Here is a 15,527-nt window from a genome sequence, read left to right as displayed (position 1 = left end):
GTATGGGGAGCGGGCCATTTCCCGGCAAGGTATCGTAAAGTGGTGTGAGCAATTTGAAGCCGGACGATCGGATATCACGGACAACCATCGCGAAAGTAGGTCCGCAATGTCCAGGACCCATGCAGAGGTAAACAGTGTGAATGCGATCATTAGACAGAACCGGCGCATTAAACAGAGAGAAATCACAACGCAGCTAAACATGTCGTATGCCAGTGTGTTCGCCATTGTTCACGAGGACCTTGGACATCGTAAGCTGTGTCAAAGATGGGTCCTACGTCTTCTCACTGATGAGCACAAGTGACAACGTTTCCAATCCTCCCTGGTATTTTTGCAATGCTATGCCGCAAACGGCAACGGGTTTCTGCAGCGAATCGTCACAGGAGATGAAACGTAGGTCCACCACTTCACCCCCGAAACAAAGCGAACATCAATGGAATGCGTGCACTCCTCATCATCACAACGAAAGAATGCCAAGGTTCAACCTTCAGCCGGTAAGGTTATGGCGACAGTGTTCTCTGACATGGAGGATTTGCTGCACGTGGAATTCATGCCGAAAGGAACGACGATCAACGTGGCGTCATATTGTCAAACGTTGCACCGGTTGCGTAAAGTGATTAAAGAGAAGCGCCGGGGGAAATTGAGCACTGGTGTGAATTTGTTGCATGATAACGCAACACCTCACAAGGCCCGCCAAACGAGAGAACTGCTGCAGCGTTTCAAGTGGGAGGTCTGGTAACATCCACCCTACAGTCCCGACCTAGCGCCATGTGACTCATCTGTTCGGTAAGCTCAAAACGGAGCTCGGCGGTCGACGTTTCCAGACCGATGAGGAGGTGAAGGCCGCTGTCTCCGAGTGGTTGCAGAACGCTGGAGGAAATTTCCATCCATCCGGCATCGACAAGTTGGTTGTGCGTTCACAGAAATGTTTGGAGTCTCTTGGAAACTATGTGGAAAAGTGACGTTACAGTGTATGCCGTTATAGTCCTATTGCTGTTGTATAGGTGGTGTAATAAATGGCCATAACTGGGAAGTGCAACTTACTTTCTGATCTTCCCTCGTTTTATATGACTAATTCTTTGTTAGAAGGGCCGTTAGACTTGAAATATTTCACTTCGAGGCAAACTGCCTTTAATTATTAATATCGCTCATTTCATGCCTACTTGCCTGCCATCTGCAGACCTGCCTACAACTATCTACATGTAGTGAATGACCTCCAGCGCCATCTAAAAATTAGGAATGGAACTAACTGAAGCTAGCTACAGACTGGAACCATAAGCCCCATTAGACTTTCACCAGGATAAGCTGCACCTCCCTCTGGCATCACGTGATCACAGCTGATCATCCTGACTGGATCCCGCTCTTCTGAAGTAGTCTCCGCATAGTCTATGACCATGTATTTGGAGAAAGTTATACCGACATCGGACATTTTCCGCAATTCCTCCATTCACCTTCTTTGTTGTCTTCTTATTCTTCTCCTTCTCCTTCATTTAACGAACGAAAACCACACTTGACAAAGCAGTTCTTGATTGTCAATGAAGGAATAGTGTCCTAGGCAACTGTCACAATCCACATTGCATCAATCACATTCTACTTGCGTATTTCTCCTGCCAGAATATTTCTAGCAGCTTCACAGAGAAAATAACACACAAGTCGCTTTCTGTAGACACATTTCAGAGATGAATTTATACCTTCATCTAGGGGCTCAAGTAGCTCGTAGTGTTGGACAGCAGGACAAAGAATATGCACACGTCTTAAAATTAAATTATGTTTGTGTGCAGTGCACTGATCCGATAACAGAAGTATTTTTCTGTCCTGGCATGCCATTTGTGCTCAGGGCATACCAGACACTCATCAAAAATTTTGCCTGTCATCCAGGAATTTATAGACTATTTGTATTTGCATAGAAAGTACCTGATGCCCTTAAAACATCATGGCTTCTCGAACTTGCCTATGACATGACGAGGGGAGGAAGTCTCTCAATTCCATCCGGATTGCAACACAGAAGGACTGTGATCCTATCTTTATAAGATTCCCCACCATGGCACTTCTCTCCTTTAAAACCATAAGTCTGTTTGGGCTCGGCATTAAGAAACAATGCAGTCTCATCGGCATTGAAGATTGAAGATATTGTCTGCCAAGCGATACACTTCCCAATCATCTCACGACAATAGTTAGCAAGTATCATAGACCGAAAAAGAACCACCTACAACAACAGCTTTCATAACCCCAGCAGCACATTCATCTTCAATCTGTATATTCAACCAGACAATATAAATTTATAGTGATTGGACTTTAAGCAAATAGTGGCCAATAGTGCCCCATTTGAACTTGGCATGTACACATGAAGAACAGTACTTCATATGAAGTTTTACAAATTTGCAGGACTGCCTCTTACTTTTTAACTTATATTGAAATGTACCATTGTTTTATGTTGATTTTAATGTATTTTACCCAGTATATATTTGAAGAGGTCATTCAATATTAATTCAAACGCACTTCACTTTGTTATTGTAATTTCAGCTTTGAATTCACATTACTCATTTTGACGAAGTCTAAGCCTAATAAGAAGTATCTGTATAAGCACATGCGGCTACATTTAAGCATATTTAGTCGACTAAAAACAATGCAATATAAAAGTCCTTTTAAGAACTATTATTAGTTAAACTTGAACGGTAATGCTATATTCAAGGTCAGGTGTAAACAACAAATTTTATCATGTGTTGTAATTTTTTAATGTGTTAAAGATAGATATCTTTTTAATATTTTTGATCCTTTAAACTTAGATATAAGAAGCAGAATTTCACTTCTAGACATACTATCTAATGTCTATCAAACACGACATGTTTATTTGTAAGATACACCTGTTTGAACATGTATTCTAATGTGAATGTAAATGACAGCTGAAGATGACTTGTAATAAGTCGAAACCGGTCCTGTTTTAAATAACAATATTAAATTTTGTATTGATAAGGTGGATCTCTTTCTTTCTATGACATTGAAGATATTGTTCGGTGCATAGGAATTGATTACGTGAGCCATGGTTTCTCACCAACTGTCTGCATCGCTAGGGTTCACTGATTCTGCTTCTCTGCACACTGCCTGCCACGTGATATTCTGCCGTTCCTTAAAACTCTGAGGCCACTCGTTTGAACACTAAATCTCAAGTCCCATCTTTAGCACCAGTTCCTTTGCCTTCCCCTTCATAATCTCACCATCAACAAGGATATTGTTCGCTCGAACATGCCGAAACCACTTGATCAAATCCACTTCCAAATCAGAGCATTTACCTCCTCGAATGCGCATTCGCTTGCTGTATTTACACCCTGCATTTCTTGAGCTTCTATGCTCTCATGATTTTTTAAAAATGTTTACAGGTCTAAAAAGGTATTGAAAGTGGAAAGTGTTTATTGAAGACTTTATTTGTAAACCTTCCGTAGTACTTACTGTATGATCTGAAGTGTGGTAATATGTTTTATTTGTAATGACCAAACCTGTACAGTGTAATATTTCATAACATATGGTATTTGTAAATAGTAGATTTCAGTTCTGTACTTACTGGAAGTATCCAGAAATGTTACATGAATTTTTGAACAGAGTGTGTTGCATTTTGTTGGTTATGTCTTCTAGAATATATTTTCTGACTGTTCTGGAAATGGAAGGTTCGCGATCGCATATTCGAGAATGTATGTTAAGTTCGCGACCGAAGTAGTGATTGGTGAATCTGGGTGGCGATAGGGGGGCTCATACATTCCGATTAGCTACTCCAAGGCCAGGGGTTTCCCTTATAAGGAGAGCGAGGCAGCATTTCGTGGTCTGTCTTGGTCAGTCTGTCTGTCGGTCTTAGTCTGACTGTCTGTCTTGGTCTGGCCGAAGTTTTACGTTGTCTGCGATGCCTCACTACCGGGATGGGCCACCTTCGGGTAAGCACTCTGCATTTCCGTTCCACCATAAATTTCGTATAATGTTCGCTTGCTATTTCGTATAGGAGTCTGCCCTAACCTCAACCTAGATTCGCCACTCAAATATTTCAGATGCCTTAGCTTTTCAGCTGGGCTTGCCCATTTGTTTTCGAGGCATTCCCCATTCCTTGTTTCAATAAATATGTAAATTGTAGCTAACATATTTACCTTGGGTTTTGCCTCTGGTAGTTCAGTGTCACTTGATGTATGTCAGAGTTTTGAAAAGTACATTTAACTTCACTGTAGGCGTAGTAGCGTATTAAGTTTCTTTTAATCTACTAAATTGCATTGTACACCTGGATTTGTAACTAGATGTATAGTTTGTTGAATCTTTGAAACTGTAGGAAGCTAATAGCAAAGAACTTCTAAGTTGTGTGTATCACAGAACATTTTATTCGTAAGTTGTGTGTCGATACCTTCCGCAAGGCGGAATTTGTTCGGAATGTATTTGTAAAATCTTTTTGTAAATGACATTTTGAAAATTAAGGATCATGGTTGTTTATTTCTGAATCTGCGACCTAAGCCATTTCCATGCCTTCGGTAGGTTCCAGCCTATTCCCACCTTCCTAGTTTATTGTCATCTAGTTGGCCCTACTGATATTTACTAGTTGTTATCGGCGGAGCCCCGCGTAGTTTCAGCTTATGTTTCTTTGAGAGTGTGGTTTTTGGCACTGTGTGATTGCGCTTACTTCCCTTCCTTCACTGTGTTTAGTGTTTTGTTTAGTGTAACTGTTGTATGTCCTCCGCTCTCTCCGCTCAGTGCCAGCCAGCCGCACACACGCAAGTGTGGAGATTTCGAGACTCGACGCGCAGCCTTCAGTGCGTGTGCCTGTACCGTCGAGTGCTGTATAAAAGGAGCTCCCTGTCAGCCACTCTCCAGGATTCTCCCCAGTGTCCTGCTCCAGAATACACTGTACGTCGAACATGGAGGCTACTCCTCTTAAAAATGTGTCTCGACCAGGTGGACGGAATTCTGGTAGTATGAGGTTTCACCTCAGGTCACTGTTCCAAGTCCCCGTTCCTTCATCCAAGTCGAGCCCCGATGCTGTACTCTACACATCCCCAATCTCCCTCAGGCTCTGACACACACACATTAGATTCTCTAATTGTGTACTTAGCTTTCCTTCAGTGCAAGCTCATAAACCCAGACACTGCCAGTTAGAAGGAACCCTCTTCACTAATCTATGCAAGTGAAACTGATAGTTTTCGACTATCACGAACTGAACATTCCTACGAACTATCTTTTCAAGATAGAAGCTAGTGTAAATACATTCCAAGTGTATATAGTGTACAGAACAGAAACTCTTTCAAGTTTAATTACCTACTTTGCTTCAAGACAATTTTATGTTTATTCTTGTAAATTTCTTTGTGAAGCAAATAAACAAGTTGTGTTCTGGTAAACCTTATCCTGTTTACAACACAACACATTGGCGACGAGGTAAAAAATAACTACGTGCTATCTGCCACCAACTCATTCGCGACGAGGTACAAAACTGTGTGCAATCTGTCACCATCACATTGGCGACGAAGTACAACAGTGGTCAGTGAGTCGCCCACTCATTCGCACCGAGGTACGAAACTGCTTACATTCTGTCGTCAACTCATTCGCGACACAGAAACAAACTCTTACAGTATATCGTCAACTCATTGGCAAAGTGACACTATACTCCGTAACTATCACCATTCCACATTGGAACTTGTACGGACTCTACCAGCAGTTAGCCTTTTCTACAGTGAGCCTATTAGCCTCCTTCGAACTACGGACAGTCAGCCTACATTCCCAGGCTCTCTCTCTCTCTCTCTCTCTCTCTCTCTCTCTCTCTCTCTCTCTCTCTCTCTCTCGCTCACAGCACCTGTCTGGCACGCTTCAGCTTGTGTGCTCTCTCACACACTCCCAGCTGTTCCGGTGAAGGTCTCGCCTCAAGCCAGCTCAGTACACGCTGCTCCACAAGTTCTGTTCTCTCACGCCTCTCAACATGGCTACTGCCGAGCAGCTATCTGCCTTATTGCAAGCTCTCCAACAGCAGCAACAGCAATTCATGCAGCAGCAACAAGCAGCATTGCTCACAGCTATTCAGGCTCTTTCTGTTTCTACATAGCCCTCAGCAATTCCTCCGTTCTCTGCTTTTGATCCGGCTAAGGAAGAATGGTCATTCTATTTAGCCCGCCTACAGCAATATTTTATATGCCATTCCATCACGGATGACAAGCGCCAACGTGCACTATTTCTCAGTTCGGTTGGCAATGCTACGTGCGAATTACTACAAAAATTAAGTCCAGAGGAGCAACTCTCTGAAGTGCCGTTCGCACAACTCTTGGCCCGTATCACTGAACACTATGCTAAAGCCCCACACATAGTGGCCGCTCGCTACAAATTTTTTCAGAGCAGAAAGCAACCGCATCAGACTCATGCTGAGTGGATAGCAGAATTAAGAGGTCTAGCTAAACTCTGCCAGTTCATATGCTCCAAGGACGGTTGTGGTATGCCCTATACCGATTCCCTCATTCGGGATATGGTCATTCTGCATACTCCTGAGGACAAAGTTCGTTTTGACGCTGTCAAGAAGAGCAACCCTTCTTTAGAAGACGTCCAGCGTATTGCTACAGTATACGAACTTACTACTAAAACTGCCGCAGAAATAGCTTCTAAACACGAAGTAGCTCAAGTCTCTACTCCAGCCCGCCAGTCATCTGCTACCTTGAACCGCGCAGCCAAGTCGCTCTCAGCCAAGCATTCTCACCCGGTTCCCTCTCGTTCTTCTACAAGGAAGCCCACTTCTAAGAGCAAGTCGCAACTCCTGCCTTCCTGCAGAGGATGTTTAAAACATCATGAACGTCGTGCATGTCGTTTTTTCAAAGCCACTTGTGAAAGATGTAATAAAGTAGGACACATCAAGACTGTATGTCAGAGTTCGCTCCGCCCTGCTAAGACTCCTGCAGCGCGCCCGAAGCATATACAGCCCCGACAGGACATGGAAGTTGATCAGATTAATCTTATTCTTCCTACCAAGAATTCTCACAAGATCATCGTTTCTCTATCATTCTCTGATCGCTCTATCGATTTTCAGTTAGACACAGGATCACCTGTATCTATAGTTAACCTGGCTACATATCACGACTTAGGTTCACCTTCATGCTCTCCAGCTGACATCCAGCTTGTTACATTTAACAAACGGAAAATTGACATTAAAGGCCAAATCACGCTTCCAGCCAGTTATAAAGGAATTCAGAAGGTCATTCCTCTACTCGTAGTCAACAACTACACCACATCGAACATTATGGGCATGGATCTCTTTAATTTATTCGGCTTCCAGATTCATGACAATGTCAACGTAGTATCTACTTTGCAACCTACTTCTGATATTATGGCTCTCCTTGAGCAGTTTCCTGAAGTCTTCGACTCTACGCTCGGAACCGCCAGAAACTATACAGCTCACATACAGCTGAAATCAGGCGCTAAGCTGCGCTTTTTCAAAGCACGTCCAGTACCCCTTGCACTTCAAGACCAGGTCACTAAGGAGTTAGAAAGATGGGTAGAAGACGGAATAGTGGTACCAGTCAATTCCAGTCAATGGGCCACTCCCCTAGTTGTAATCAAGAAACCTGATGGCAATGTAAGACTTTGTGGTGATTTCTGATCTACGATCAACTCACAAATCGACACAGATGTCTTCCCCATTCCCCGTCCAGAGGACTTGTTCCGTCGTCTAGCTGGTGGACAATTCTTCTCTAGAGTGGATCTTAAAGAAGCCTATCTACAGCTACTTTTAGATGAAGAATCCAAGCACTTTCTCACACTCAACACTCCTATCGGACTGTTCCAGCTCCAGCGTCTCCCGTTCGGCGTCTCTTCCTCAGCTGCTATTTTTCAGCGCTATTTAGCTCTACTCACCGCCTCCATTCCCGGTTGTGCTAACTACCTTGATGATATTATTGTGACCGGCAAAGATCACCAAGAACATCTCCATAATCTGCGCCTCCTTCTCACGAAGTTGAAAGACAATGGCCTACGAGCAAATCTCGCTAAATGCACTTTCTTTCAGCCGCAAGTTCACTACCTGGGACATATCCTTGATAAAAACGGCATTCAACCTAGTGAATGGAATGTCTCGGCAATTGTAAACATGCCTGTACCACAGAACATCAAGCAGCTCCAATCCTTCCTAGGCAAAGCGAACTACTATAACAAGTTCATTCCCCGCTTCGCTTCAATTGCAACTCCCTTAAATGCCCTACGCAAAAAAGGTGTTAAATTTCAGTGGTCTCCGCAATGCCAACAGGCCTGGCAAACAATCAACAAAGCCCTTGTTCAAGCTGTTAAACTCGCTCATTTTCAGCCTGGCAAGCTCATCACGCTAGCTACTGACGCATCAGATTACGGCGTCAGTGCCGTTCTCTCCCAGAAGGATCATCCCGGACAAGAACGCCCCATCGCCTTTGCTTCGAAGACACTTAACGAGCATCAACGTCGGTACTCCCAGATAGAAAAAGAAGCTTTAGCCATCATCTTTGGTATTCGCCGTTTCAATGAATATCTCTATGGCAACCATTTCCTGATCATTACTGATCACAAGCCTCTAGTACACTTATTCCATCCTGGTAATACGATCCCTGAGCATTCCCTCAGAAAGCTTCAAAGATGGTCCATGTTCCTTTCTGATTATTCCTACCAGATATCCTATCGTGCCACATCCCAGCATTGTAATGCTGATGCCCTCTCTCGCTTACCAGTAGGTCCTGATACCGCCTTCGATTCTCAAGAATCCGAATGTCTTCAGTTAGACATAGAACTCGAAGACACCGTATCCAGCTTTCCTATTGACGCTACATGCATTGCTAAAGCTACGGATAAGGACAGTACACTTGCTACAGTACGTACTTACATCCGCAACGGTTGGTCTCTTCAGAACAAACTTCCTGCCCACCTTGCGCCCTATCATCGTATTCAGCATCGTCTTACGACTCGTGCCGGAGTTATACTCCTGGAAACCGGCACCACCTTCCGAGTGGTTATCCCACTTAGTCTACTGAAACAAGTTCTCGACTTGTTACACCAAAGTCATTGGGGCATATCCCGCACTAAGCAACTAGCACGTCAACACTGCTACTGGCCTGGTATTGATGCCGCCATTGAAAAGCTCATCCGCCTCCTGCTAATTCTCCATGGGAACGAGTTCACATCGATTTCGCAGGTCCTTTCCTCAATTCCATGTGGCTCATTATCATCGATTCTCTATCGAACTTTCCCTATGTAGTGATTATGCATTTGACTACTACTACAGAAGCTACTATTCGTGCTCTTCAGAAAATATTTACAACTGAAGGATTACCTCAAGTACTAATTTCTGACAACGGACCGCAATTCACAGCTACTGCTTTTAAGAACTTCTGTACATATAATGGAATTCGCCATATCCTAGCACCGCCTTTTCACCCTCAATCTAATGGTGAAGCTGAACGCTTTGTACAAACTTTTAAGAAAAGTATGAAAAAAGCTGTCCCTTCAGGCTTAACTAAAGACCAAGCATTGCTACAACTTTTAGGGTCGTATTCATGAACGAGACTTTGACTTCGACTTACGTAAGTTCACTTAGTTGAGTTTCGTGGAAGTCTGTTTCATAGACGCAACTTTTACAAAGTAGACTCTGGCGTAAGTAGACTTTGGTAAGTTACGATGTGAAGAATTAGAAATGAAGTTGGCAATGAAAACAATGGAAGAGCACTGTAGCATCTCCCATCACTCAATATTTTTTCTTAATAAAGTGGCAGAAGAAGAAGAAATTTAGTTGTTTCCTGCATTATAGATCGCGTTATAGACTCTAAACTCAATCCAATACAGTTAGTTTTTATTTCTCGACGATGGATGGAAAGAAAAAAATTGCCAGCCTTCAACAACTATGAAAGGGAGGTGTTACTAGAACTAGTGAAAGAGAAGAAAGGTAGCCTATAGTTGAAGTCGAAATCAATAAACTTCATCTCGTGGTTGACTATGCCCTGACAATTGAAACTAAAAAGCCCTTTCCTATTACGGAATACCTCAGCATGGTTGCCACCTGGACTTATTATTGGTATATGGGTGCAATCTATAGCTCCAACCACTCCAGGGAAACAGGATCTTTCATACACACGTCGCGCATTATTTCGACATTCAGCTTCATTTGGGAACGAAACAAACTGTGGTCTCTTTCGGGCAGTCAGGATCGATATTCTTCTGATTATTCTACGTACTGAAGGCTGGCTTACTCCTCGTAAATCAGCGGAATCAATTTGGAATTTACCTGAAAACCATGGAAGTGTGAAAGGCTATTGTATTTACCATAAGAATGCATTAATCTGTACTGATCATCCCTTAACCTAACTAGATAACACGATGAGTAGAAAGTGCAAAAACTGTGCGCTATAGTAACAATGATTTTACTCTTACCTGTAGCATAATAACTTAACGACCGGGCGATTTGTCCGTGCGGTTAGGGGCGCGCGGCTGTGAGCTTGCATCCGGGACATAGTAGGTTCGAACCCCACTGCCGGCAGCCCTGAAGATTGTTTCCTGTGGTTTCCCATTTTCAAACCAGGCAAATGCTGGAGGGCTGCACCTTTATTAAGGCCACGGCAGCTTCCTACCCATTCCTTGGTCTTTCCTATCCCATCGTCGCCATAAGACATCTGTATCGATGTGACGTAAAGCAAATAGAAAAAAAAATCTTAACGAAATTAGCAACTGTATCATTGGAGGTATGAGTGATCCTCGATTATTATGTTTCTGTAATTCGTCTTCAAACATCGTTAGTGCATCTAATACTGTACGTTTGTCGAATCTATATCGTTTTCTGAACTCATTTTCTGTATAAAATTGAACTGGGTTCCGTGCATCTCTTATAATACGCCGAGGATTTGGCACAACGTACCTACTGAATAATTTCCTGGATCTCTTCAATTTCGTCTACAAACTTAACTGCATCAGCAATGTCTGCCATTTTATTATTTTTCTGATCTCAGAGTCTACTTAAGTACGGAACATCGGCGACTTGGAAGTAAAGTCGCCATCTAAGTTTACTTACCTCCAAGTAGCGATCATGAAATGGAAATGGTGACTTACCGCCTTCTAAGTCTAAGTCAAAGTCTCGTTCATGAATACGACCCTTAAGCAACTACAGAACTCTGCCCGGTGCTGATAATGTCACTCCTGCACAAAAGCTTCATGGACGACCTCACAGAACTTTACTTTCTCTGTTGCAGCCTCTTCCGGCCCAGCCTAAGACATCGTCAACAAAGTTCACAGTCAACGACAGAGTCTACGTCAGGACATTCAAGTCAAACCCGCTCTGGTTACCTGGTGTCATCCGCAGATCTTTGGGCCATCGTCTCTACGAGATTCAGACTGCTGAGAAAAACATTTGCCGCCACCAGGACCAGATACGCCTGCGCTACCGTCCATATCCGGCTATTGATTCTCTTGTTAAGCCAGATAAATCTATTGCTGAACGAGCTTTAGACCATTTAATAACCATGGGTTCCTTTCAGGATGATGCAGCGCCACTCCGCCCAGTCACTGCTCCGGACAATACAACAGTGACGTCAGAAGCTCCTGCCCTGCATCGCAGCCGCCGCCAGCGCCGCCGCCGCTTCACGCCGTATCGGCGTATTTAGGAGGGGAGTGTGTTGTATGTCCTCCGCTCTCTCCGCTCAGCGTCAGCCAGCCGCACGCACGCAAGTGTGGAGATTTTGAGACTCGACGCGCAGCCTTAAGTGCGCGTGCCTGTACCGTCGAGTGCTGTATAAAAGGAGCTCCCTGTCAGCCACTCTCCAGGATTCTCCCCAGTGTCCTGCACCAGAATACACTGTACGTTGAACACGGAGGCTACTCCTCTTAAAAATGTGTCTCGACCAGGTGGACGGAATTCTGGTAGTATGAGGTTTCACTTCAGGTCACTGTTCCAAGTCCCCGTTCCTTCATCCAAGTCGAGCCCCGATGCTGTACTCTACACATCCCCAATCTCCCTCAGGCTCCAACACACAAACATTAGATTCTCTAATTGTGTACTTAGCTTTCCTTCAGTGCAAGCTCATAAACTCAGACACTGCCAGTTAGAAGGAACCCTCTTCACTAATCTATGCAAGTGAAACTGATAGTTTTCGACTATCACGAACTGAACATTTCTACGAACTATCTTTTCAAGATAGAAGCTAGTGTAAATACATTCCAAGTGTATATAGTGTACAGAACAGAAACTCTTTCAAGCTTAATTACCTACTTTGCTTCAAGACAATTTTATGTTTATTCTTGTAAATTTCTTTGTGAAGCAAATAAACAAGTTGTGTTCTGGTAAACCTTATCCTGTTTACAACAGTAACAGCTGTAGTAAAGGTTACAGAAAGCATGGACACAGGAATTCCAAAGTCTCTAGGTATTTCCGTTTTTGTTTTTCGTCCTTTGTCAACCTCCCTTATAATTTTTCATTTTTTCGCTCAGTGTCTTAGAAGAATACTGACACTTAGCCATCTCGCAACACAAAAATGGAACACACGTGCCCTAAACTAAAATACCATAACAATAAACTAAAACACAGTATTACTAAGATATAATAAATTCAAAGTTTATAACTAAAATTTAAAGTAAAATGAGTAACTACAAGAATACAAAAGAACTAAGATTTCACTAAAACTTGGCAACTCTGAAGCACGCTGTAGGCACACCAAAATCAAAGTTCGGAAAGATACCCCTGTATGTTCCAGAAGATGTTCTATCGTAAGGCGAATAATTTTTAATTCTAATTACGCCATAAAATACTATTTTTAACAAAATGAAGGAAAATTTTGAATTAAAAGTCTAAATTTCAATACAGGGACCAACGTTGTTCTTCGAATTATGAATTGTCCGTATTTCTAATTTAAATAACATGCAAAACTGCACCTCGTGTTTCCGGGAATTAGAGATTCTTCAAATTAGGCAGCATATTGAATGAACCAATATCGAATTATCGAGGTTCTACTGCATTTCAACAAAAAAAAAAAAAAAAAAAAAAACAACAATCTTGCCTCTAATTATCAGATGAAACGGAAGTGCAAGCTAAACTAGATCTTTGGCCTTTTCTTTTTTGCATCGCACCGACACAGATAGGTCTTATGGCGACGATGGGACAGGAAAGGCCTAGGAAAGGGAAGGAAGCGGCCAGGCCTTAAAAAGGTACAGCCCCAGCATTTGCCCGATGTGAAAATGGGAAACCATCTTCAGGGCTGCCGACAGTGGAATTCGAACCCACAATCTCCCGGATGGTCAACAAGTAGATTTCATTATCTAGATTTCATTATCTACTTCATCTTGTTCTCACAGATGGACTGCTCCGGGATTCACACTACTCACCAAACCACATTAGTTCAGTTGGTTATCAGTCCCATTCTTTCATGTTCTTCCTGCCAAAGATCTACTGGGTGAGGTGGGCGTGTGGTTAGGGGCGCGCAGCTGTGAGCTTGCATCCGGGAGATTGTGGGTTCGAATTCCACTGTCGGCAGCACTGAAGATGGTTTCCCATTTTCACACCGGGCAAATGCTGGGGCTGTACCTTAATTAAGGCCTGGCCGCTTCCTTCCCTTTCCTATCCCATCGTCGCCATAAGACCTATCTGTGTCGGTGCGACGCAAAAAAAAAAAAAAAAAAAAAAAAAAAAAAAAAAAAAAAGATCATCATATACAAAGGGAGCTTTGTTTCCTGTGACAGTGCCATAAACCAAGATATAGGCAATATGATACAAGTTGCACAAGGATTCTGTTATTCTGTTCGTCAACTATTGGGACAACACATTTCCCCTAGCTTTCAAGATCACATTATAAAACACACTTGTACAAATTCTAACAAACAGGAAGCAACAAATCGATTGGACCTATGAAAAGTCACTTACAGGCCACTGAAATGAATTTCCTCCATTCTTGTCTCCAAAAGACAAGGAGAAACAAAATAAGGAATTAGACTATGATGCAATAACTTGGACTGAACAGGCGTCTGTTAAAAACCTTAGAATTAAGCAGATTATGAAGGTAGGACATACAAGAAAGATGGACACATAGAAGACCTCATGATGGTTGGTAAAAAGCACATTTTCAATGATCTTTCAAAATTTTAACGTAAACTGGCAGCAAACAGTAGAGCATCAGTTGTGGATGGACAGGATGAACTGGAAATGGCTCGTTAACACCCGCACCCAGCTTGCTGGAGTTAAGAACCGATGATTTTTATGATAATGATTACTGTATCTCTCTTAACACACTGCTGACATGACTTTAGTACACTTTTGTCTGGATCACCAACCACTGGTGGTGGAACACTAGTACTCTAGTGTTTACAAGAAAAGTACAGTGAGTGGCATGTTGGATTTTCTGGAACTAATTAGCAGTCAAATTTGATAGAATCTCAGAATTTTTGATATTCTGTGTTTTGTTTTTTAACCTTATGTTTACATCAGTACCTGGAAGTGGGCAAGATTGTGCTTTTCAGGCTGACTGCGTGTTTAGATACAAAACTAATTTTTAATGCATTGCAGATGTACAAGTCTTTGGAATACCAAGTGATGCTGAAAAAAAAGTGTCTTCAGTTCAAAACAAGGTGAAATCAATCACTACTGATCTGCATTTACGGCAATCACCCAGGAGGCAGATTCCCTATCTGTTGTTTTCCTAGCCTTTTCTTAAATGATTGCACAGAAATTGGAAATTTATTGAACATCTCCCTTGGTAAATTATTCCAATCCCTAACTCCCCTTCCTACAAATGAATATACCAATACACAAATGAATGAAGTTGTGGTGGTCAAAAATGAGGCTGAAACTGAGGTTGTGATAAACAAACAAACACACTTTTTTCTTTGTTTATATTGATGGCACAAGTAAACAGATCAAGTTAAAAGATCATCTGGTCAACTGACACTGTCACAGAAATCCCCACATACTCCAAAATACCAAGCCAAAACAGATATGAAAAACATTATAAACCTTAAGACCATGAATTTCATCACAACCGGTATAATGTTAGTGTAACTAGGCTCATTTGTTTCTAAGCATGTAATTTAGCACTAAGTTGGTCAGAAAATGGTCATGCACAGGGGCAGAGTATTGTGATGAGCAGTTGATCAGCAGTGTATTCAACATATTAAACCAACTTCTACTAACCTGACGAATGTAAGGTGCTATGACACCAATTTCAGTCTGCTGTACTCCATCAGAGGAAAGGATTTTCTCCAAATACTGCATCACTTGTTCCAGTTCATACGTATTGAAGTAACTGAAAAATCATAAAAAAGGTAATGAAATAATCATATATACAGGGTTAGTCACAGAATATGTCAAACCACAATAAATTCTTATCCCTTAAATATAATGATATACTGGTTTTGTATTCTAGAGGGCATGTCCCCAGGTGCTGGATAGGTGGCCTAGAGAAATGTGGGCTGGTGAAGATACCTCTGAAATGAACCCGTGGACAAACAGGCAGCTCTACTCCTGGGGGGTATATAATGCTGGGACACACTCTCTCCAGGGGTCATAAGTATGGAGGGCCCCAGCTCAGAGTTATGAATTA

At 42.4% G+C, this 15,527-nt stretch overlaps 1 protein-coding gene across 8 annotated transcripts in view; it reads right to left on the bottom strand.

Moving 5' to 3' along the window:
* The window catches only part of LOC136876309 (putative helicase mov-10-B.1), a 481,476-nt gene that overhangs the window by 55,532 nt on the left and 410,417 nt on the right, over positions 1 to 15,527 (bottom strand). For all 8 annotated transcript variants that reach the window (XR_011018462.1, XM_068228374.1, XM_068228371.1 and 5 more), the window contains one exon: positions 15,119 to 15,230. Coding sequence is in view for 7 of the 8 variants with exons in the window: in XM_068228374.1 (XP_068084475.1) it covers positions 15,119 to 15,230 (112 nt within the window). In the remaining variant the exon portion in view is untranslated. The remainder of the gene's footprint in view (positions 1 to 15,118; positions 15,231 to 15,527) is intronic.

This window comes from Anabrus simplex, chromosome 6 (assembly GCF_040414725.1).
Source record: "Anabrus simplex isolate iqAnaSimp1 chromosome 6, ASM4041472v1, whole genome shotgun sequence".
NCBI classification, from domain to species: domain Eukaryota; kingdom Metazoa; phylum Arthropoda; class Insecta; order Orthoptera; family Tettigoniidae; genus Anabrus; species Anabrus simplex.
This window is presented reverse-complemented; position numbering and strand designations above follow the sequence as displayed.